The 23540-nt window shown below is 43.5% G+C and overlaps 1 protein-coding gene across 1 annotated transcript in view; it reads right to left on the bottom strand.

Moving 5' to 3' along the window:
• BARX2 (BARX homeobox 2) overlaps window positions 1–23540 on the bottom strand; it is a gene marked incomplete at its 3' end in the record, with an annotated part of 27908 nt that overhangs the window by 3379 nt on the left and 989 nt on the right. The window contains exon 2 of the mRNA XM_010193824.1: window positions 365–662. Within this exon, the coding sequence (XP_010192126.1) occupies window positions 365–662 (298 nt within the window). The remainder of the gene's footprint in view (window positions 1–364; window positions 663–23540) is intronic.

Raw genomic sequence — 23540 nt, 5'->3', positions numbered from 1 at the left:
GAAGCTACAGCCAACCTCTCATGCCATGGAGACACAGCGATCCGCCACCAGAGCCCAGGAGGAGACAGGCTCCACCTTCTTCCAAGTGTGCAGCTGGAATGGGAAAGGCGGACATCCTTCTGCTCCCCACCTTGCCTATCTCTGAGCCTGCTAGCAAGCACGTATATATCACCATGTGGCATTTCCATTGATACCATCTACACGTGTCACCTTTGATCCTAGGAAAAGTTAGCCTTGAAATTGAATCTGGTCATCTGCCCATGTCCTTGGCCAACAGCAGAGGCATCTCTGCAGAGCTAGACGGCAGCGTTCAGTAGAGGAACAGTGGAGCAGCCCTTTTTGGTAGCATAAGAGACTGACCTACCTGTCAGGGGTAGAGAGATACTTCTGCTTCTGGAATTTCTTCTCCAAGCCCATCAGCTGGAGCTCCGTGAAGATGGTCCTACTCCGGCGCGGCTTTTTCAACCGAGGCGTGGGCTGCTCTGCCTCCGACTCGCTGCTGCCGTGGGTCTCGCTGGCAGGCGCCTCCGAGCTGGCGGTCCCCAAGGAGGTCTGGGCTGGCAGCACGCGGGAGCTGGTGGCAGCTGGGACGAGGTGCGGGACCACGGAGGGCTGCCTGGTGATGACGGAGATGAGGGGATATGCCCGCAGAGAAGGGGACCCTGGAGGGAAGGAAGCAGAGGTGGATAAAGCACAGTTCAGTTTTGGGTATTTTGGTTTTGTTTTTTATTTAGGAGCCATTATAACACACACCACTGAAGTGATCTAATTACCACAAGGGATTAAACTCAGCAGACAGTGCAATCTGTCCCCATCCATGCATCTCTGCTTCTCTACAGAATACGAGGACAGGGTTCACTTGAGACAGACACCTTATCTCCCTTTACAGACAACGGAGATCAAGTCACAATTCAACTCATCCTCCAGGGTCAGACAAATCCCACTTTCATTCTCTGCTCTCCATACTGACCCCGTTGACAACACAGGCAGATGAGGATGCACAGACGGGAAGCAGAGTTCTTCACCAACTCTTAACTCTACATCTTATCCCAGCCAGTTGATACCAGCCCTAAAAACAAACCAGCAGATTTGCTGCAACACTTTCAGGTCAGGGCCGTGCTGGGATGACAAATCTAAACATAGAGGAAGTCCTGATTCACATCAGACCTCCTGAATTTACAGCTACAGACAGATTTCTGCTCAGCCTTAGCCCCAGGAAATCAAATGTTATTTTAAAATTCAGGCAGGGAAATAGGTCTATGTATGGGAAATGTACACACGTTGCAAGATGCACTCCCTACAGCTTTGCAACCAACCTGCAGAGTCTTGGGCAAGTCACCTTCTTGCTCCATGCCTTAGTTTACCTCATTTGCCAAATGGAAACAATCCTCCCTACCTCCTTCATTGGTGGTTAAACACGGATTAAAGTTGAATGTACATAAAGTATGCTGAGATCTTTAGATAAATGGTGCTGCGGAAAGGAACATATTACACCAGCAGGCCTGACTGTGAAACTCTTAATATGAATCACAGCTAATAAAAAATAATGACCTGTAGACCTCAATGAGTCTATTGCAGTGAGTAACTTGTTACAGTGGAAGAAAGGAGTTGCCAGCCTGGCCTGCTGGTGACCCATATTCCTTACCCTCCTCCTCCTCGTGAGGGGCTGTGATCCCATAAATCAGGTCCCAGATAGGCTGCAGTGTGCAGGGTACACCAAAGAATCGCGTACCTTGTTGATCATCGCTTCTCTCCACAACCACTGCAAGCTGTGCAAAATCCAGCTGCTTACAAAGCAGGCTTGGAAAACTACTGCCAACTCACCGTAAATCCCAACAGACTGGGATGTAAGGAAGATTGGGACTACAGACTGGGACTTCAACAGACTGGGACTTAACCCTTGCGTTCTCCTTCACATCTCTGCAACTCTAAAAATCAAAATATTTTCATTAAGTTCACATTATTCCACTTAAGCCACCAAGGAAGTACTTGAGAGATGAGATCAGAATTGCTGAGCCAACCTTTAGCTTTTCTTCCAGTGGATTATTTTCAGCTGATCTGTAGCAGCACCAAGTAACCCGACAGAAATTCTGCCTCGGTTTACAACCCCAGTGGCTGTTCAAAGACCACAAATTAGGACAGAGCACACTGTCCTTTGCTTTGCACTACTAAAATTCTGCCCTCACTGATATTTACCCACTGATATGTCACCCACTGACACCAGGCAGCTACACAGAAGGTAAAACAGATCCTGCTCCCATAGTACTGGTACCCACCACAGCAAAAGCCATGCCAACCAGTGGGACAGATGACTTCCCTTGCTTCAGCCAAATTTGCCAAAAAGAATCAGCCCCTCTTCCCTTCTTGAAGGCCATCTCCATTGCAAGAGTCCTATGCAGGAACCCTGAAGCCACCTTTACCATAAGAGATGTTCCTGGGCGAGGTGTGTTGATGGCCTTCATCTGGCAGCAGATCTGGGACCCAGCCCTTCCAACCTGCTCCAAAAATTGGTGGATCCAGTCCTATTATATCCCCTCATCCTGCTGTGAGGGGGTCCTGCTTTTAACCTGCCCATCCCAGAGCTCCGGCTGCCTCTGAGCATTATCTGATAACCTGAAACCCCAATCCTGTGGTTTTGGCATCAGATCATGGGTTAGCTGATACTTTTACCTGTGTACCCCGTATATATCCAGCAGGCTCTCCGTAAACTACAAGATTACTATGGCGTAGTAAATCACCAGAGCTCAGAAATCCCTGCAAGGCTCCAAGTGACTGAAACCTCTGGACAAAAGGATTTTTACAAGGGACTCACTTCAAGGGAGGGCACCAAAGGGTATTTGATACCAGAGCAATCAGGGATATTTGCTTTCCCCTATGGCATCGTAGCAGAACATGGGACTGCTCGGGGTAGGGGGAGGCTTAACTACAGTGGTCTCAGAGCTTAAGATCTGTCTCCATCAAACAGAGGGAAGTCTTTTCAGGCCCTTTTTCTAATAATCAGGAATGAAAGAACTGCCTTCGTCCTTCCAGGATCAGCAGCAAGTACTGGGCTATTTTTGCAGGGTAAACCAGTGGTGGGCTATTAGAGACGCAGATGACAGCGGAGTTGTTCGGGTCCAGGTTTTCAAGTGTTGAGCACCTGAATGAGGGGATACGCTTTCCAAAACATTCAACAGCCAGCAGCTGTGACCGGGCCAAGCGCTCAGAAAAGCTCAGCACGCACTTATTTTTGGTGCTCACGTCAGGACGCTGATTTACTCACGGCGCTTCTGAAACCGCTGCTCTGCTTCTGTGCAAGTAGTGGTTCGCAACTGCCGAGCTGCTTCATGCTCCAGGTGGTGAACAGATCTGCTCTGTTGACACCCAGTGACTTATATTTGTTTATATTTGTGACCGTAAGAGAAGCCTTCGCTTAAGGTTTGACACCAACAGTTGCGACAGTGCTTTTAGAAACCGTCGTAAATAAAGCAAGCATCTGCTGATGTTCAGCCCAGCCACACACAAGACTTCTCAGCTTTCTGCCCGCAGCCTGATGAGGACACAGGATGGTTTTAGGGCATGGAGAAAGGACAGCATTTAGAGAAAGACGTGGGGTTCAAGGCTGCAGGTATTTTCTAGGGGGAAAGTTGCTGGCCAGAAAGAGGGCAATGCTTATAGAGTAAACCAGAAACTCTCCCAGCTTATCCAGCTCCCTAATCGCAAAGAAAAATGGCAAAGCAGCTCAGTGTCCTGTTCTGGGTCTGGTTATCCCAAAGTTCAGAGGCAGCTGAAGCTGAGCCAGTCCGTTGTCTCTGGGTACATTATTAACATGACTCCCCTCAAACCATCCGTACAGTTCTCATCCTGATAAAGCTTTGGCTTCCAAACACGACGAAATCTGAGGCTACATCTAAATTTCACATCCCCCGGAGTTCAAAGGTATTTCCAGACTGACATGGTATTGTAAGAATGGAATAATTTTTTAATCTTCAACAAATTAAATGCTGGCAAGCAGCTCTTGTCTGTTCAGCACTGTTGTGACATGCTCTGTCTCTCAAAATGGGAAGGAATGGAAATGAAGTGCTCTTCCTTTCCGTACCTGCCTTTCAGCTTCAGCTGAACACATACTTTCCTGCATTGCATAAGCACCTTTTCTAATCCTCAGCCACCGGCGTTTTGCACTTGAAAACCAAAAAGCAGCCCACGTAAGGCAGAAAATGAGGAATTAAGTTTGCTACCCGAGCAACAAACCCCAAGTGTTTTCCTGTTTCCATCTAAAACAACCAAGAGGCAGCACAGTCCTGTGGTGAAGCCACCAGAGGTTTAGGACTCAGTGCTCTTCATAGGGACTGCGGCCTCTTACTATGTGATTTTACACAGAAAAGTCTCAGTTTTATCTATTAAAATAGTCTTAATCATCCCAAAGTCTAGGGTAGTCTCGGGCTTACTTTGCTGCTGCATACTTCTCAAATACTTGGGCAGTATTAGTGTAATCCATTCTTCATACCATGCACAACTGAGGGAGTGGTGCTCAAGCAACAGAAGGTTTCCTGCAGTTATTTTTTAAGCATTTGAACAGTCTCCATTTCAAGCAGCAAGAAAGCTCTTATTTCTGTCCATCTCCATAAAGCTAACATCTGGCCACTCAGTTGCTAAAACGAACCAAGAGCTAAAAATAAAGAGGACATTGGATCTGCAGAGTGTTTTCTAAGGATCCGAGAACATTTCGCTTTGCTATTTAAACCAGGCCATGGGGGCAGCCACTGCTTAGTGAATAACAGAGCGGTCCCTTGGACAATGCACTGACCACGCCACCCTGAAATGAATTGGTTTTAGAAGAACCCTGGACTCCCTTTTCCTAATTCCTCATAAAATACTTGCCCTAGATTGCATCACAATTTAATATATCACATCCAAAGATGTGATTTTCTTCGCTTTCTTGACTTTTCAGCAGTAGCACCAAGAAGAAGGACGTACTCATCCACTGGGACATTTTGATTGAACTTCTCACAACCATGAGCTATGATGCAAGGGGTGCACCACCACTGCATCAGATCTCATTGCAAAAGTTTTAATTAAAAATACATTCTTCCATCAACTCTTTTTTTCCTTCTTTCCCCTCCTTCTCCTCCTCCACCCTGGCTTACTTTCAACCCTGGCAGACACAGACTAGAGGGAAAAGAAAAGGGAAAGCACTAATTAATTGCACTGTTTGACTGCCGGCAATGGCAGAACAGTTTCCCTCCTAGGCAAACTCAGCTAATTCTGTTTTGGAAAGAAAGAAAAAGGAAGGAAAGATTTATGGATCAGCTCTTCTTGGCAGGTCAGCCCTGCTCGGAGGCAGAATGAAATCTCACTCAGAATGGGCTGCAGTGAAAGGTAAATAATAAAAGAAAATGAACTTACGACTCAGGAAGGTCTATAAATCTGCCGTCTCCTGAGTGTCAAAACAAAAGGGAACCAAGGAGGAGTTGAGATCATTTAGGAAACAGCTTCATTTTGCCGAAGGAGCAGGCAGTCTACTGAAAGGAAGAAGTAAGTCCTGGGTGAAGCAATGAAGGCCAAAGAAGCAAGGAAAATTTAAGAATAAGTTGAACCACGCACAGGGAGGGTATTACATCTGCTTTTTCACCACAGATCCCCAACAACTGAGATTTGCCAGCCATGCCATTCCCATGGCTGGATTTTACCACCAGCACCCTGATAAGGATGTAAAGGTGAAAGGAAAGAGAACAGCAACGGACTGTGCATATACCCTAATTTCCCCTTAGAAACAAGTGCTTAGGGGAGGGCGCAAGGGAAATAACCAGGTCTCCCAGCCTCCTTGCAAGTAGCCCAAGATCCAGTCACAGTCACAGCCACAAACCCTTCCTGAAGCCATTCCCTGCACAACTCAATTGAGCCTCAAGCCCAGAAGTGGGACCTAAGTATGGACTTAAATGTTTTTAGCATCCCTGTCAAATACAGCTGGGCCAGAGAGCTGTGACAGGGAATTTGTCAGGAATCCTTTGCATCAACCAGTTCAGACACTGGTTCTCTTCCCATTCCTTCCAGTCTCACTGTAAGACAACCCTACGGAGCCTGCCCTCTTTGAATATTGAAATAGCTGGAAAACCTGGATCCTCAGCCCTTCAAAAGTGCCGTATCTCAGCTCTATAATCAGATCCTTCTGTGGCTATTACAAATTAAATAGGAATTCTGGAACTGGTGATGCTTGATAATGTTCTCTATTGTCACTCATCTTCTCCAGCATCCCAGCATCTAAGAGTTTGGCCACCTACTTAACTGGGAGTTTTTGGGGAAGAGATTTTACTCTTTTAGTTTGTTGGTTTGGTTTTTTTACTATTTTTTGCTTGGTTTTGGTTTGGTTTTTTAGCCCAGTTCCAAAGCCATAAGTGACATTTCCTCAGCACTTGGAGCTCCAAGCGAGATCCAGGTTTTCCATTTCAAGCCCGTTCCCATTAGCAATTTATCAACATAATGTTTTAGTATAAAACTTTTACATAATAACAGTAATTAATGAGTTTGAATGCATCAGAGGCATGCATGCCGCAGGCCTTTGCAAGAACTAACCAGAAAGATAATTAATCCTTACTTAATAATGACATTTGATATTTATATTGTGCTTTTTTTACATGTTGAAGGCACCGTACACACGGTAAGTAATTGGCCTTGAACAAATTATGAGACTGAGAGCCTCCCTGAATGAGAACTTGTCTCACTGCCACAGGCAGATGTATTATATCCTGCCTCAGACAGGACTGGATGTGGGCAATTATCCTCTTATAAACACAATCCAAAAATTCACCTACAGCATCAACATCTCCAGGGATGCCAGATCCCTGAAGGACGGCATCAGGGTGGGTGACAACCATTATAATAACTGGCTTTGAGGGCCATCCTGGTGGGAAAGGAGCTAGGAAGGAGTGTTGACCCTGGAGCTGAAACGCCTGGTTGTGCTGTGATCCTGGGTCTATGGTTTGTTCTCCTTGCACTCCCTTTTCTTCCAGGGGAGTGTGCCAGGACCTTGTCAGATCCTCACCGAAGAGGGAAATTTATATATAAAAGAAGATTTAAAAAAATAAAAATAAGCATTCAAGAGTCTATTTGGCTGGCACTCAAGAAATCCTTTGTAGCAAATGTAATAGCACTCTGGCTTAATCAGTGGAGAATGAATCAGAAAAACACGCACCGCTTCTTTATTTTGATTTATTCTGCCTCACGTATGTGAACCACAACCTGCCTTTTGGAAGGGAGTCCCCTTGACTCCAATCCATGGCTCAGAGAGGTCCTGCTTGTTGACTGAGGCTACAGAAAAGCAATTCTGTCTGGGATTCCTCATTTTCAGCAGATGATCCCTTTAAAGCCTCCTCAGTGGGACAGGAGGTGCTCTGACCCCAGATCAGCCCTATTAGGATACATGGGCCCAAGGCCATCACGATTGGAAACGGCTCCAAATGCAGGGTGGGTTTGGACAGAAACCTCCATTCCAGGCCCTTTCTGCTTGGCCTCTGAGGGAGTTTTAAGACCAGGCCGCACCAGTCCCACAGAAATAAACACCAGCACATCCCCACAAATGACTGCACAGGGACGTCACTGGGACACAAGCCACCAGCTCATCTACCACAGCTGTATCGAGGGACACTTTGGCTCCATTAAGCCAAGGTCAATTTGAAGCTCTTTCTTTTGAACTAAGGCACGTTAAAATACTTCAGGCAAGTGTCTTGAGGATAAGGCTCGACTCTGGAGCTCATCACCCGCTGGACCCAGATTTAACAAGCAAAGTAACCAAAAGATTACAGAAAGAAATAGCTTGAAGGAATGGATTTACAAAGGCCTCCTCTATCGGGGGTTGAGGAGAAACACTGCACCAAAACAACAACTCTCAGGGTGTCTGAGCTTAAGTTGCAGCAAGTTTCTGCTTTGCTGATGACAGCCAGATGACTGGACATTTGGGACACGGGGGAGAAATGTAGGAGGCCAAATCCAGCCCTCTGTCCAGATGGTGTCACCGGTCATGGAGAAAGATTTGGACTCAGAGCTAGAAACAGATCATCAGAGCTGAGAGGGTACACTTTAATGGACAGATAAGTCACATTCTGTTCTTTATATTGCTCCCTAAGCATCTCTCACTGGCCACCGGCCAAGACACAAGTCTATATGGACTTTGGACTGACACATTATGACCATTCTTATATCCTTACACATTCGATAAATAAATCTTCGCTCAGGATTTCACAGTGTCTGTCCAAGTCCAAACGCATAATGCCGTGCATGCATAAATCAATCAGGCCTTGACTTCCTGCTTTGTTAATTATTGTCACAACATCCATGAGCAAACACCAGCCTTGGACAGCTGACTACCCGCGCACACAAAAGCACTCTTCAGGTTTCTCAAGCCCACCCTTGTGTGAGCTCCAGCAAAAAGCTTGCCATAAACATCACCACCTCTTCCTGCTTCAAGCCTCTCAAACGCTCTGCTGAGTGACACACGGGAAGAAAAGAGAGTTCAATTGTTTCGAAACACCAGACTGGGTAAATTTTGCCCCACAGATCCTTTGGAAAATGCTTTTTTTCTTCTCAGGAGAAGAGAAGATCAGTGTTTAAAACGCACAGACACCCCCCTCTCCTCCTCCACGCTGCAATGAAAGGGGGACTTCAGCGAGCACCAGTGTTAACCTGAAAGAGACCTGTCACATCTTGGCAAAGCCTTTGCCTCTTAGAATCGTGGTTTATCATCTCAAGGGTTGCTTTATTAATAAACTTGCCCCCATCAGGACACATTTAGCAGAGAGGTTGGTCTCCCCGAACTGCATATATAATTCTTTGATCTTGCATCTGCCCTAACAGAGAGAAAACTCATCTCTGTTTCCTCTATGGACAAAAATAAACCCCGTGGACGATTTGGCTGAACAGCTGCACAAACAATGCAATTTAGAAGGATGCAAGCGATACACGAGCAGGTTTTGTTCACAGCCTGTCTACCTCTTGTGTTTGCCAATTAGATCAGCGATCTTAACCCAGCTCCTGTGCCTGGGGTAAGGCAGAGAGACCTATACAGGGAATAAAGCTAAGCATAATGCACGTCACAGTATTATTCCAGGAAGCTGAAACCTTATTTTCAGAATCTAGAGCGCCTTGGAATAACAATTTCCTCCAAACTTCATTTTTTGGTTGAATAAGCTGACAAAAGACTATGTCATAGCTCCCACCGGCACAGGACATGGTTATTTTTATTCCCCCCACATCAAATACCAGCACACCCATGGATTGAATCTTAAACCAAACAGAATTAATCAAGGACAGCTCAGCTTTCACTTTTTGGATGGGGATAAAAAAAATACAGCTGAACTCTCAGTTTATAGAAACCTTGCAGTCTGCACCATGGGTAAAAATCAGAACTCCAAGCCCAAAGCAGCTCCCTTGACTTCAGCAGGGCTGTCTATATTGCAGAAATTAGTCATGAGCTGAAGGTGTTGCAAGAACCCTCAGTCTTCATCGCTGCAGCCATGACCATCCAAAATGGGCATGGGGAGGTGAGATCCACACAGCAGCCACAGTCCCAATCTCCAGGCAAATCAATATTCCTCTTATTTCAGCATCTGCACTTAATCACCCTTAGCGAGGACAAGGAAAGCTGCATTCGCTACTGCAGGCATCATGGAAAGAGCGTGTCAGACTGCAGCATTACACACGGATTTTCACTGTGGGGTGTGAAAACACAAGCAGAGAAGAAAAAGCAGCTATGGGGTTGGTCTGTGGTGGGGAAACTGAGGCAAGCAACAAGCAGCATAGCCAATTTCTCAGTGGAGAAGGACCTAGAGGAGTCTAAACAACAGCTCAGTCCATCCTACACTATTGAAATTCATCTCAGCTCAAAAAGCAAGCTGAAAAATGTCTCGAAATGTCTCAAACTGGACGCACCCAGAATAAGCAGTTCCATGAGAAAAACATCAGCCTTAGAGTTTCAAAGCTGTCTGGAGGCACGCAGCCACTTCCATGCCAGCAAAGCGATGATAAGGATTTCTCAGCTACCGGGTTGCCTGTACCACAGCACTGGTGGAGGAAAAAGCCAGAAATTCCAGTTGGTGAGCTCTGGCTGTCCCAGTCTCCAAGGATTATGAGTCCTTGCTCATGTCAGACATCAGTGTGATGGGTTTTCTTCTGTTCCGATAGGAAGCCGGCCAAGCAGACGCTGTTTTCACATCTCCAGACAAACACAGATTAGACTTAGGGTGGAGATAGGCCCTAATTAATGATAAGGGGTTGAATTAGGTTTCTACAGTACTCAAATTCTGCTATATCTGTAAATTAATGCTATTATGGACAGAAATGCTAGAAGGACACCTGCTTCTGACAGCTCCAACCTAGAACTACAAACACGCCCCTAGAAAGACTCTGATTTAGGGGTCCAGATGGGAGACCTTCCCTCAGCCCAAGGTTTGGGGAGCTCTGGTTATCGCCCATCTCTGGTTTCCATCAGCACACCTATTTACCTCCAGTTCTCCCACAGCACCCGTCACTCAGGAATGCAGCATCGCCGTGTTCCCCAGGTCCGTCTGTGACTCCGTAATCTCATTTAAATACCAGCCGCAAAAGTCAATATACGAGAAACAATGCAGCCCTTTCTTCATTCCACGCATGTGTGGGTGCAGCGTCCCTGCTAGTGTTAGGAACAACTCCAGGCCGATGAATATTGTCTCATTCCCACCAACTTTATTTACTTTCACCCATAAAGGACCAAAAGAACAAGGTTCTGTGTGGATTTTGGGGAAAGAGGACATCACAGAATCACAGAATCACAGAATGGCTCGGTTGGAAAAGCCCTCTGAGATCATCGTGTCCAACCGTTCCTGTCTACCCCCTAAACCATATCCCTAAGTACCTCATCTACCCGCTCTTTAAACACATCCAGGGATGGTGACTCCACCACCTCCCTGGGCAGCCTGTTCCAGCTTCTGACGACCCTCTCAGTAAAGAACTTCCTCCTTATCTCTAACCTGAACCTCCCTTGGCACAGCTTGGTGCCGTTTCCCCTTGTTCTATCCCCCATCACCTGTGAGAAGAGCCCAGCACCCACCTCTCTACAAGCTCCCTTGAGGCAGTTGGAGGTGGTGATGAGGTCTCCCCTCAGCCTTCTCTTCTCCAGGCTAAACAAGCCCAGTTCCCTCAGCCGCTCCTCATCAGGCTTGTTCTCCAGAGCCCTCCCCATCCTTGTGGCTCTTCTCTGAACACGCTCCAGAATCTCAACATCCTTCTTCTAGTGAGGGGCCCAGAACTGAACACAGCACTCGAGGTGCGGCCTCACCAGTGCCGAGTACAGGGGATGATCACCTCCCTGGCCCTGCTGGTCACGCTGTTTTTAATACAGGCCAAGATGACATGAAGCGTAGCGTTTCCAACCCTGCCACTGCGTTAATGGGCCATCTCAGCCAAGAGGTGAGAGGTGCTATCTCCCAGCTCGCTGCAGACATTTCCCATTAATAGATTGCATGAGCATGGCATTGAGAACTCTCCTTTGTGTCATACCATTACAAAAGTCCTTACTGTGCCATTAATATATATGTTGATATTGAAGCAATGCACGTATCCCGGTATTGTGCAACCGGCAATGTTTCCACGGGGACTCCTCCAGTAACAGGCACATCTGCAGCATGTGGTTTTTCAAACCAAAATAACTATTCTCACCTTTTTTTTCCTTTAAACAAGTTCTTCTAAAGCAAGAAAGAGATTCTGTCAAAGATCATGGCAGCAATGGCGTAATAGTTATGAGGTTTAAATAGGAATTAAAATCTTGATGCTAGAGGGATGCAGCGTTGGATGCATACAGATATATAGTTGGTTTAATAGAATATATTTAATACAACTATTTATATCTATAATATAAATATTTAGAATTATATTTAATAAAGTATTACTTTGGTGTTTAGCCTATGTATTCAGACCACCACAAACATTTCACCTCCACCAAAAAATGACGCAGTGCGGGGGAAAAAAGTGCAACTGAAACGAAAGCAAAATCAGAAACCTATAATCTGAGACAAGACTTGCCTCCAGATAACTGAAGATTTCAAATCGGTTTAGTCCTTTACTAAAATTAAATGAATAAAACAAACACAGATTGAGTTTAAGGCATTGGAATAGCTTGCTCCTTTCAAATTTATAGAGTTTCAGCCTGACAGCAAATTCCTGCTCCTTTCCAACTCAGAGGGAACCAAATAAGAATCTCTAAAGAAAAAGAAAAATCCCATATTGGAACAAAAACCCATGTGAGTTGTCTTTACACGTGATGAAGAGGCAAGAAAAGCGCATCATTTTAATCATTTTCTTCTCTTTGTGGGTCACCTTTCATTAAATTGTTGAGAATAAAACATACTCCCACCAACACATTAACATCTCATTTCCAGCACTGCTTGGGTGAGGAGACCAAATAAAAATAAATGGCTTCTACAATAAGACACATCATCCATCGTCAGCATGTAAAACGCAGTCATTAATCACAGAAGCAACCTACTTATTACGGGTATTCAAGCGCTGGCAATACAAATGCTTATAAAACAGGGGCTCCTTTCATAATTCCCTGCCCTTGTCTCTCAATAGTTGAGAGGATTAACCCTTTTACAACGAGGGATGGGCAAACTGGTTTTGCCTAATTCCACACCAACTTGACGTCATGGGTTCGAAAGTTCGACTTGAACTCAACCATGATCAGATGCAGCCTGTGTGGAGGGGAGACGGCAAGAAAGAGCTGAGGGGAAGGAAAAGGAAGGAAAACAGGGAAAAAACAAGTGGAAAAACCCAGCAGGACATGGACAGAATGGAAAAAGTCAAGTAAAGGATGGGTAATGAATGAGTTGAAACCCCTACGAAGTATTAAATGCAGCTCTGTCTTGGGAAAGACGAGGTGTGAGCTTATAACTGGCTCCATATCAAGGATAAAGCCAAGTAGAGGTGGCCAAGCCACCCAGTGTCCACTGCAGAGTCCTCCATGAGCTCTGCAAAATCACCAACCCCGTTCAGTTTTCCCAACAGCGGCAGGTCCCAAGCTGCCAGCGAAATGAGTGCTCAGCAGAAAACGTCCGTATATTTGCAGTCTGATGCAACTCCTTTTCTTTTTCTACACGCCCAAAACTTCTGGTGGCTTCACGGAGTCAGTAAGAAGTGGGGACAGGGGGTGAATCAAAGGGTACTGAGAAAAGGAACATTTGAAGCATGCAAAGGGTTAAACGAGAGGTTAAAACGCATAAGCCTCACTATTTACGGATGGTTGTAAAAAGTGAGATGTCTGAATGAAGAAAATTCTTGTGGAGAGGAACTGGACGAGGTGTGTATTTGAATTTTCTCACCATGTGCAAACTGGCCCCAGTTAAACCAGAGGCAATAACTTCTCAAGCACTTCAATTAACTTTGTCATCAGGCTGGACAAACACTTCCAGTGCTGGCATCAATAACTGCAGGCAAATGACCCACGATTGGCTTTGGGGAAAACAAACATCTTGAGAAGACAAATTAAAAGCGTCCACCACATTTTAAGCCACGCTAACTATTCCCAAGTACGGGGAATGAGCACTTAAGTTTGAATTCAGTGAATTAACAAAGCAGTAATAGCAGCTATCCCATTTTATTTATATATATATATGTTTTGCAGGCATATACTTAGAGAAATACAATCAGCAGGTAAAAACATCATTGCTGGCGCTGCTTTTTGAAAGGTTACATCCAAGTTTAGAGCAGTGGTGAATTAATACGAGTCAAACAAATCACACCTGGGCTGCACCAAGCTGTCAATATCTGGGAACAGATAACAGCAGCGCTCGGTTTTTAAACAGCTGTCAACGGATTTTAATGCATTTTTACAAGTTGTAACATGACCCCCCGTGCTAATAGTGAGAAATAAGGCATGGGTCGCAGAAATCAGGTTTTTCAAACATATTAAAGCCACAAATCATCAGCTATAGCTATCAAGTTGCCCGCATTGCTTTCATGGTAGCATCTTTATTTACTGATAGGGAAGAAAACAGGCAGTATTTTTTCCTTGTGTGCCATAGAAGTCCTATATCAATGTTTATCAAGGTTTTCTCTCTTTTTTCCTGCTTAACACTGCCGAGTGGGTATCACTTTTGCCCTTCTGAAGGACAGAAATTTCTATTTCATCGTCACAGGAACTACAGAAAAGGATACAAAAAAAAGGCGAAACGACGATGAAAACAAAAGAAAAGGAAATAATTTGCCAATTTGAGGTGTCAGAGTAGAAACCAAGTCCTAAACGGCTCTGAAGATGCTCCTGTGCCGGCCGTGCACGCAGTTAAATCCATGGTTTTCATTTCTACCCACGTTTTTTCATGTCCAGCATCTCCATCCACCACAAAGACCTTTCACAGAGCCCAAGCGACGCCGTGCCCTCCGTTAAAGCATGGATCAAGCCCCATCTTTCATTTTAAACGCAGCTGCTCACGCCGACAGCAATCGAACCAGACCGATTCTGAACCCTGCACCAGTGCTTTCAGCGCTTGGCGCTGACGGGGAGATCGTCTGTCGGGGGGGCCGAATTTAGAGACAGGAGTGACCCCACTTAACAGCTATTCCCTGGTACTCGCCGCGTCTCAAGCTTTAGACAGATTTTTCGGGATGCGGTGCTAAAACCTCCCGAGACAGCCTATCCCATCGGATAAACGCAAGCCAGGAAACCCTAAACCTGCCAGCGCCGGGCTGCTCCGAACAGCACGAGATGCCTCTGCTCCAAAAGGGATCGTAAGGAGAAATTCGGAGGACAGAATGAACAGGATCAATTCTGAATTTCTCCAAAGAAATGCAGAAATTGTCTTGTGAATCCCAATTTAAAAGGTAATCTCCCTGACTTTCTGAAAACTCCACTGTACGCTATTGAACCTGAACATATTTATAAATCCATCCTTTTGTCATTTAGAGAATTTCTTTAGCAATACTATTTTGGATGCTGTACTTCGTTCAGCTGAGAGAAAGCTGAATAACCAGAACCAGGACAGTTTTGAGATTAGCTCACGTTAAACTGCTCAAGTTTCAGCAGTTTCTGAGCTGATACTCACAGAAATAAGCTCTCCAAATCCTGACAATTAGAGGAAACAACACCGGGATTTCTGTGATCTCTCTTCAGTGATCTTTGCTGTCTCTTCTCATGCAATCGCTAGCCAGGAAACAGAAATAAATGGAAATAAATCTACAGCATCGATTGCTGGGACATCTCTTCACAACAGACAGGCGCTATAGGGGTTATATAGGAGGTAAATAAGAAGTCGCTGCGGCTCAGCCGCAAGAAAAAGTGCTTCGTTAGGGCTGATAATACAAATAAAATACCCTCAGTCTGGGATTTCATAAATTAACATTAAAATAAATGCATTTAAGTGCTAAACTACCTTATAATAATGTGCTTTTAAATGTTTACAGTGAAGGCATAATTGAATTTGACTCATTTTGGCCCCGATCCAGCTGCGATTTAATTGACTTCAGTGGGAGTTGGATTGGGCTCTAAGTAATTTTAACTAAAATAATCCATCAATTGCTCCTCACCCACTCCATCAAACTCCTTCCCATCATTCATGACTGCTCTGTAATTTATCGCAACAAGGTGAAACCAACCCTTCTGGCACGGCTTCGTGTCCCTTGGTGGAGAATTTCACCACTATCCAGCAACCTAAACCCAAATCTGCTGAAAGGAGAATCAAAAGAGCACGACCAAGAGCAGCCGGCACAGATCCAAACTGCCTGGTACTGCCCTCTGCTCTCACGGCAAACTTCAAATATCAGCTCCTCCGCTGTTTTAGTCACCGTCAGGAACAAAATGAACTGTTAGCAAAGCTGTCAGGAGGAGGCTTTGAACAAAACAGACAGAAGGGGGAAGCAAAATGTATTCGCAAACTCACGCAAATGTTTTGCGGCCAAAAAAAAAAACCAACCCCATTTGCTTCAGGCTCTTCACCATTACATTGTATCAATTATTGTATTACTCACTTTTCTATTTCGGGGAGATTACTTTTTCCATATTTTTCCCATTTGAGCCACATGAATAAATGCAAGCCAGAGCAGTCAGCTTTCCTAAAGACATTTAATATTATGCAATTCTCTGTACGTGATCCGTGCTGCATGCAAGGAGATACTTTCCATGACCAAGTACCACCACTGCTAATTTTGCTTCAAAGATGACAGGTTAATCTGTCACAGAATACCCTATTTAAGCAGCCACAAGCGTATCACACACATTTCTCTGTCTTGTAAAAGAAAAGGAGATGCTTTTATTACGGCTTCAGCCCTTCTGCGCTTCCAAAACAGCGTTTTTAATGTGTAAAGGTAGGCAGCTGTATCCTAGGTGTGGAAATACGGCTATTAAAATTTAATTCAGATGAAATGCAACCTCTGTAAGGTGAAATCCCAGTTATATAGAATAAAATAAATAAAATCTGCAACATCAGGAAAACTAGCCATTAACTATATTGAAATAGCCACAGCCAAATGATAAGCCAAGTGCTTAAAGATGACTGCACTGAAAACACCCTTATTTTGAAGAAAAGCCACAAAGTGAGTAGTGAGATGATCCGAGTTACAGGGCAAATCCAATTCAAGCCCTTTGCATGAGTAGTCCTGGTGAAAACAGCCAAGAAACCACGCGAAAACCACCCCTGGCACAGTAAGGAATTCACAAGACCTGAACACGCGCATCCAAACGCATTTTGAGGTCATTGTAAGGTTGTTGCTCTGAGTCTCACAGAAAAAAGCCCAAAACATACGTATTTGCAAATTTTCTGTCATTACATTTACAAAGTGAATTTTAGTTTTTGTTATACAGGAAGTTCCCACTCATCATAATGTGCCAGGATATTCCCCAAGAAAAAAAAGCCTGAAAAGCCATTTCTTCTTACTGAGCTATATATATTTATGCTCTACAAGAGCCAACTGTGAAGAGGTATGCACAGACCAGTCAAAAAATAGGAAATTAATTAGGGTTGGGGGTTTTTTGGTTGGTTTTAGGGTTTTTTGGTTGGTTTTGGGGTTTTTTTGAGAGAGATTTATACAGACAACTGATGGCCAAACTCCTCCATTCTCATCAGGTAGCTGAGAGCAGGATCAAAGCTTCAGCATCCTCAAAAAGGGATGCGAGGTTTGAGTGCAGGGATTATTTTGTGAATAAATACCTTCCCTTTAGTTATTTAAATGGGTCTCAGTGCTGGTATCCAAACACCTGCCTGCAATATCTGCAACTGGAGACCTGGTGTTCCTCCGAGTCGTGTTCTGGCCAAGAGAAATGAGGAAGAAGATGCCAAAATTCAGTTAAAATGAAAAGTTACATGAGAGAAAGACGAAAAATATTAAGTATTTACTGTGTGAGTCAGGTGCTAACACCAAATCTCTCTATATTTTCAAAGATGCCATTAAAATGGAGCTGTGGGAATTTCACATCACCCAAGAAAAGGCTAAAAGTTGCTCAGGTAGATTCAACCAGAGTGCTGGGAACTCAAGAACAGAAGATAATACAGTGTATGTAGGACATCTCCTGCCCAGCTCCCATGAGCTTGTTCTCACAATCCTCCTATTTTACAGGTTTTGTCTGGACTTAACACAAATACAGCTGCGATCACAAAGCAGGCCCCAGACTTTCCAAGGAACTGTGACTTCCTAGCAAATGAAGCTCACGTTAACGTGTTGTGGCTTCTGCAGTCCAGCTGCAGCAATTCCTAAATAAAGCGGGCCGAAAATGTTCAGTTGTAACTTCCTTTCATCAAAGAAGAAAAAAAAAGGAAGAAAATTTTGTGATACAGAAAGTAAATGCATTGCTTTGCCAGACATCTCATATGAAAACAGGGAAGTGTTAGGAAGTTTCATTTCAGCCTTCAGAAGATACGTTTTCAATGTTTTATTCCAGATCGAGTATTTTCTCTGATCTGATTCCACTTCTTCAACTTGCAACGTGCCAAAATAAATCTAAAACATTTCGCTTCACTCTGTAATGAAAAGGACAAGCGATTATTATTTCTTCTATCTATGAACAAACCAAAACATCCGTTTTTCTGACTGCTTCCAGTATTTCCCCTCTGATGCGACAGCATTCTGTTCCTGGTCTGCAAGCGCAACGGCCCTCCAAGCAGGGCTGCACAGGGAATCACATCAAGGGAATGAGCATGAAATATAGATCACCAGAATTAAGAAATCAAGATCTTGTGAGCAACAGCAGAGCCTCTCTAACCCAGTAAATGCCAGCAGAGGATTAAGAAATGACTCTAACGAGTGTACTGAGCCAGAGATCGGTTCCCGATGTGAAGATCAATTCCAGATGCCATCTATCCCATGCAGTTGTGTGCAAATCTTCCTTCCCCACAGCCTTTCACCAAGGGCACGGGAGCAACTTAAGATTTCTTTCAATCATCCAAACGGGCTCATAAAGCTCCTATGGGCATTAAATCCCTGCTGAAGGTGGATCAATGCTCCCACCGACGCACCGCCACGTTACCATACAGAGAGCTGTCCCTCACCATACTCCTTCACTGGAAAATAAATGTCATGCTCGACACGAGTAAACAGAATTAAAACCAAGAAGTTTCCTTAGCTACTGCTCTGCTCTGCTCCCCAGAGCCTGCAAAGTTGACTGGGAGCTCCACACAAGTCCTTGGCTCAAACCAGTCCCAAATACTTTCCCCCAGTGTTCCCAGTAAAGATGCTTGCCCTTGCTCAACTCCAGCTGGTACTGAGAGCTGGGGGGAACATTAATTCTACTTTCTACTTCTGTCTTTTCCTGCATTTTAATAATTTTGTAATCTCAACACGTTGAGTGGGATTGGGTTTGTATTGTGCAGCCTCCACGAGCAGCACCCAAATTGAGGTGTGCAAACCCTTTACAAATCGACAGCGTTTAAGCCTAAAACAGCGTGTAGATGGATTTAAACCACACTTTAAACCATGAGGCTTTAGAAAAACAAGGTGTAGGTGTCAATTTTCCCAGCAGAATCCCACATTCATTAATACCTCCTATTACAGCAGTTCTCCACAACGCTTATCCAAGCTTCACCACAACCACAGTGCTGATTATTTTCCACCGCAGGTTTTATCGCAGTCACTGAGGCAGGATTTTCTGTTTTGTTTCATGTAGTTTTGCCTTTCATTAATTTCTTTTATTCCCTATTAAATGCACTGAGATACAGACAGCAAAATTCAGTCTTGGTTCCAAATTTTTAAATATTTAGCATGGAAATTGCCCTGCTCAGGTGACGTGAGACCTGTTTTTCAAAGTCAGACTCTGGCTTTGCTTCTGAAATACCCCCTCTAATACTGGATATAATCTGACAGAGGAAATTGCAGACTCTTCTCTGAGTATATATTTATTATTAGCCGGCCCATTATTATCCCTCATATGCCATGTTTTGGCATTGCTGAACTATGTTTTCTACTAAAGACATCGAAACATCTAAAAACCAAGGCAAAAACCGCCAAGCCCTTTAATATTAAATTTAGTGTCCGATTTTCAGCAGTTAAAGATGAATCCGCTTCAGTTGTAGCGCTCAAATTCGCTTGTTTGGTAGTTATTTGGCTGAGAGTTTTGAGAAAGCTCAGATTTTCGTGTGGTTGCAGCTGAATAAATCCCAGTACAGGAGCCGGGAGTCAGTCCTGACAGCAAAGTCTGAATTTTCTGAGACGTCACTGTAAATGTGACTGCATCTTCTAGGATCGGTATCTCTGAATTATCTGACATATATTAGGAATACTTGATAGCTTCCCTAACATCACATAACAGACACCTCCAGAAGCAACATGTCATAGATTTTCAGGATTAATCCATTTCCTTTGTCATTTTGCCTTTACTTTTTGCTGCCGAACGACAGAATTATATTGATCTTTGTAAGCTAAACCAAATAAACGTAAGGACTTTATAAAAGACCTATTTTTTCTTCACATGTTTGCACAAATAATCAGAAAAAAAAAAATCCCAAACAATATTGCAGCAATGAGGATTTCCACACAGAGACACTCGGAGCTTTGCAGTTCAAGTTGGCACCTATGACACTGCTGCCATATGAACAAGCACATTAATTTTGGGACAACAAATCCATTTTGGGACACAGGTTTTTAATGGACCACGGGAGACATCAAGTCCCAGCTCCTGCCATCGCACACTTAAGACACCCCAATTTCAAATAATATCCCAGAGCAAATTCAAACCCTGCCCATATCGAGGCCTTTTTGAACAGAATCAGAAGGGATCTCGTTGTGAGGTCACACATAAAAACTGAGCTGTTTTCAGACGCAATAAATCTACTTTCTCACCGTGGTTTCCTAAAAAAGGCTGGCAAAACTGACTGAGGACGCAGTGGTTGCAAGTATCGCTCAGTTTAAGGCGAAAATATCCAATATTTTGGAAAATGGCAGCACATAAACAACTTTGGGATAAGCAGCTCTCAGTCTCATCCTAAGATAAAACAACGGAAGACAGACGAGAGAAATGAAAAAGAGTAATTCGGGTTTTGAACAATTCTATACTAGAAACCTACCTACAGGAAAACCTTGATTCATTCTCTCCCTCCAAAAAAACCCAACCCCAATGTAAAAATAGTTATTTTAATGAAGCAAGTCACGACTATTGGCGTTCTTCAAAGGCAACTTGCTCCACAGACTAGCGAACTTCCAAAAAGATGCAAACCAGCTGAGAAAATTCAGGTTATGCCCTCTTATAAATATTATTATTATTATAAATTAAGGTTATGATATAAGGCATCTTTGTGCCTGTAAAACTGCGTTCACGCAAGGCGTTGTTCAAACGATTTTAGGTACTTTGATAAGCACGAAACATTTCCACTTTGACCTCATCATACAAAGTCCTTTGGTTCTTTAGCATGTCCAGAACTAGAAATTCAGCCTTGGGATTTTGAGTGCATCACTAAATCAAGATTTTTAAAAATCCAGGAAATAAAAGAAAATTGGTAGAGAAGCCTACAAGTATTTTTAAATGTAAAATGGAAAAATTATTAAATGACAATTTGAAAAGTGATTCCTGCAGGAATCTGCTCGGTCAAAAAGCAACCTTCAGAAATCACCATAACAAACCATTACACGTTAGCACTGTAATAATTAATTAGACAAATTAACTAGATATGAACTACTACGAAAAGCCAATTAAAATGTAAATATCACGAAACAAAATAATGTTTTCACTAAGTCATCACAGAGAGTCATAAATCAAAGAGGTATTAATCACCGCCTAAAAATATTTCTGTTTAAAGATTCTTCTTTTCGAATCATAATGGCTCTGAACCTGGGCTTTTCTTTTGTTCCAGATCCAGTATGAGCACAGCGTTGCTCATTTGGCTCAATAAATGCCACAATACGTGTTCATACACCAAATTTTAAGCTAAGGATGGAGCTTAAAAGAAAAAATTTGGTCGGTGCTGGTTCCAAGCTCTCCGCAATGGGCATCTCCCCAGCTTTGCGTTAGACCTCCCGAGCACTCCTTGCTACTAAAACCTCAGTCTTCAACTTCACGAAGCATGGAAAAAGCCCTCAACGCTCCTTCCACCCTCTACTTAACCATTTTATTTTGTCCCAATTCAGCACATGCTGAAATATTTAATGTTTGATGACAGTTGAAAGAAAAGATTATTTTCCATTTGGTTATCAACGTTGTTTTTTTCTCTTCAAGTAACAAAGGATGTTGTTAAACACACATGCTGCACAACTACATCTCCTATCTTCCAGCTCCAACTAAATGATAAAGGCATATCAGACTTCACTGACTTCACCCGAGATGAAAGAACCATTAACTCCGTATTTAGCCCATGAAAACGCCTCCCAGATTGGACTCCTGTCTCAAGAAAAAGCCGTGCTGAAGCTCAGCTGAAGTAACTCATCACTCATTACTGCCTCAAACACTCCCAGGTGCCAGCTATGACTGTACCGGGAAGGGAAATTTCTGTGATTTAGATTAAGATTCATTGCTTTTAGACCGCAAAGAGACCAAGAGCTCACCCCCTTCCCGAAACGCGAGCAGGACGGTAAATGCCGTAGCGCTGTATTTCTGTGGTCTTTAGTCTCTATGTGGTTTTGGTTTTGTCTTTTAAACAGATTTGCGTTGGGTATTTTTCACATTCGTTCAGATTTAGTTATCACTTGTGGTATTGTCCATTTCTTAGACAACGACAGAATTTCCTCTTTTATAATAATAATTTAAAAAATCCCATTACCTAACACATATTTTATTCAGCTGTATAAACCTGAGACTTGTATAAACTGTGTAAAGCATGGACTTTGTAGCAGTTTCTTTTACTGTTTTAACAGTAATTTCGCTCCGTGCTTCACTTCTCCAGCCCTGCAACTCCATCAAGTTTATTCCATTAGAAATAGATATCCACAACCCACCCCGACACAGGGACAGGCCAGAGCTTGGGCTAGAAACACAATCTGGAGGGCAAATTCATTCAAGATCCCAGGCACAAAGAGAAATAAGGCTTTAATTGCACGGTAACCAGAGTCATGCTAGCATCACTCACAACCCACTGCTGAATCATTTGAGGATTATTAATGATTATTTCATGAATATATATCAGTCTTGCAAAGACAATGTTTGCTATACTCGACACAGAACTACATATTCAATAAAAAGTCTCCTTTTTTTGTCTCCCATGGGGGTGGTGAGACTCAAAACAGCTGCCGGGAAATGCTCCACCCATCCAAACCACGAAGGATTCCTTAGCCTAAACATTCAAATCGCGTTTTTTGATGCCGAGTTAGTCGTACATGCTTCTGGATGTAGGCGAATATTCAGGGTAATATTCCTTTCTGGGTGCTAAATGGGGCTTTATTTTCTACTTCCCATCAAACTCTTTTGGGACTTTCACGCCTATTTGGGCCAAGCACTGAATTTCGCAGTAGCGAGGGATCAGCTCTGAAAAATTCCCTTGTCAGCAATATCTTGATTAACAACCAGGTCTTGTATGAAAATATGTCAGCGATTAGTTAGAGAGGCAAGGAGCGTCACGCACAAATCGATCGGAAGACATAAATGTTGAGAGAGGATCACACTATTCACGTAACTTCTTCCAAAAATCTGGTCACCACGGGTCTTAATTCTGACCCGGCCTCCTAAGCACTTCTGGGTCTTTAATAATTAGTATTTACACAAGACATATTGAGGTTGGAGGGAAGACCTGGACCTCTACTCGTCAAACTTGTAGGTAACAGCGAGTTTTATATTAGCACAGCTCCACTAAGACCTGAAAAGTTTCTTCTCATTTATATTCAGCTGAGCATTAAAAACAAAACACCAAACCTAAGCCAAAGCGCAGGCCTTGAATTTCTGAACGCAACTAAATACGAATGTGAATGAACATTCCCAGGGAAAAAAAAGTAGAATTTTATGCCCTTGAGATAGATATTATTTCACCGTGAATTAGTCCTTTGCAAGAACTTTTTAATAGTTCAGATGTTCTGAAAAACATATTTTTAAGTTTCAGATTCATCATTCGGTTCTCTTAAGACATTTGGTGCCACCATTGGGAATGTGGCCTTATGGGAAAAATAGAAATCTGGAAAAGTCTGCCTACTTCAGC

Source organism: Mesitornis unicolor, unplaced genomic scaffold (genome assembly GCF_000695765.1).
Source record: "Mesitornis unicolor isolate BGI_N332 unplaced genomic scaffold, ASM69576v1 scaffold10511, whole genome shotgun sequence".
Taxonomy (NCBI): Eukaryota; Metazoa; Chordata; class Aves; order Mesitornithiformes; family Mesitornithidae; genus Mesitornis; species Mesitornis unicolor.
The sequence above is the reverse complement of the archived record's forward strand: the minus strand, read 5'-3'. Positions and strand labels throughout refer to the sequence as shown.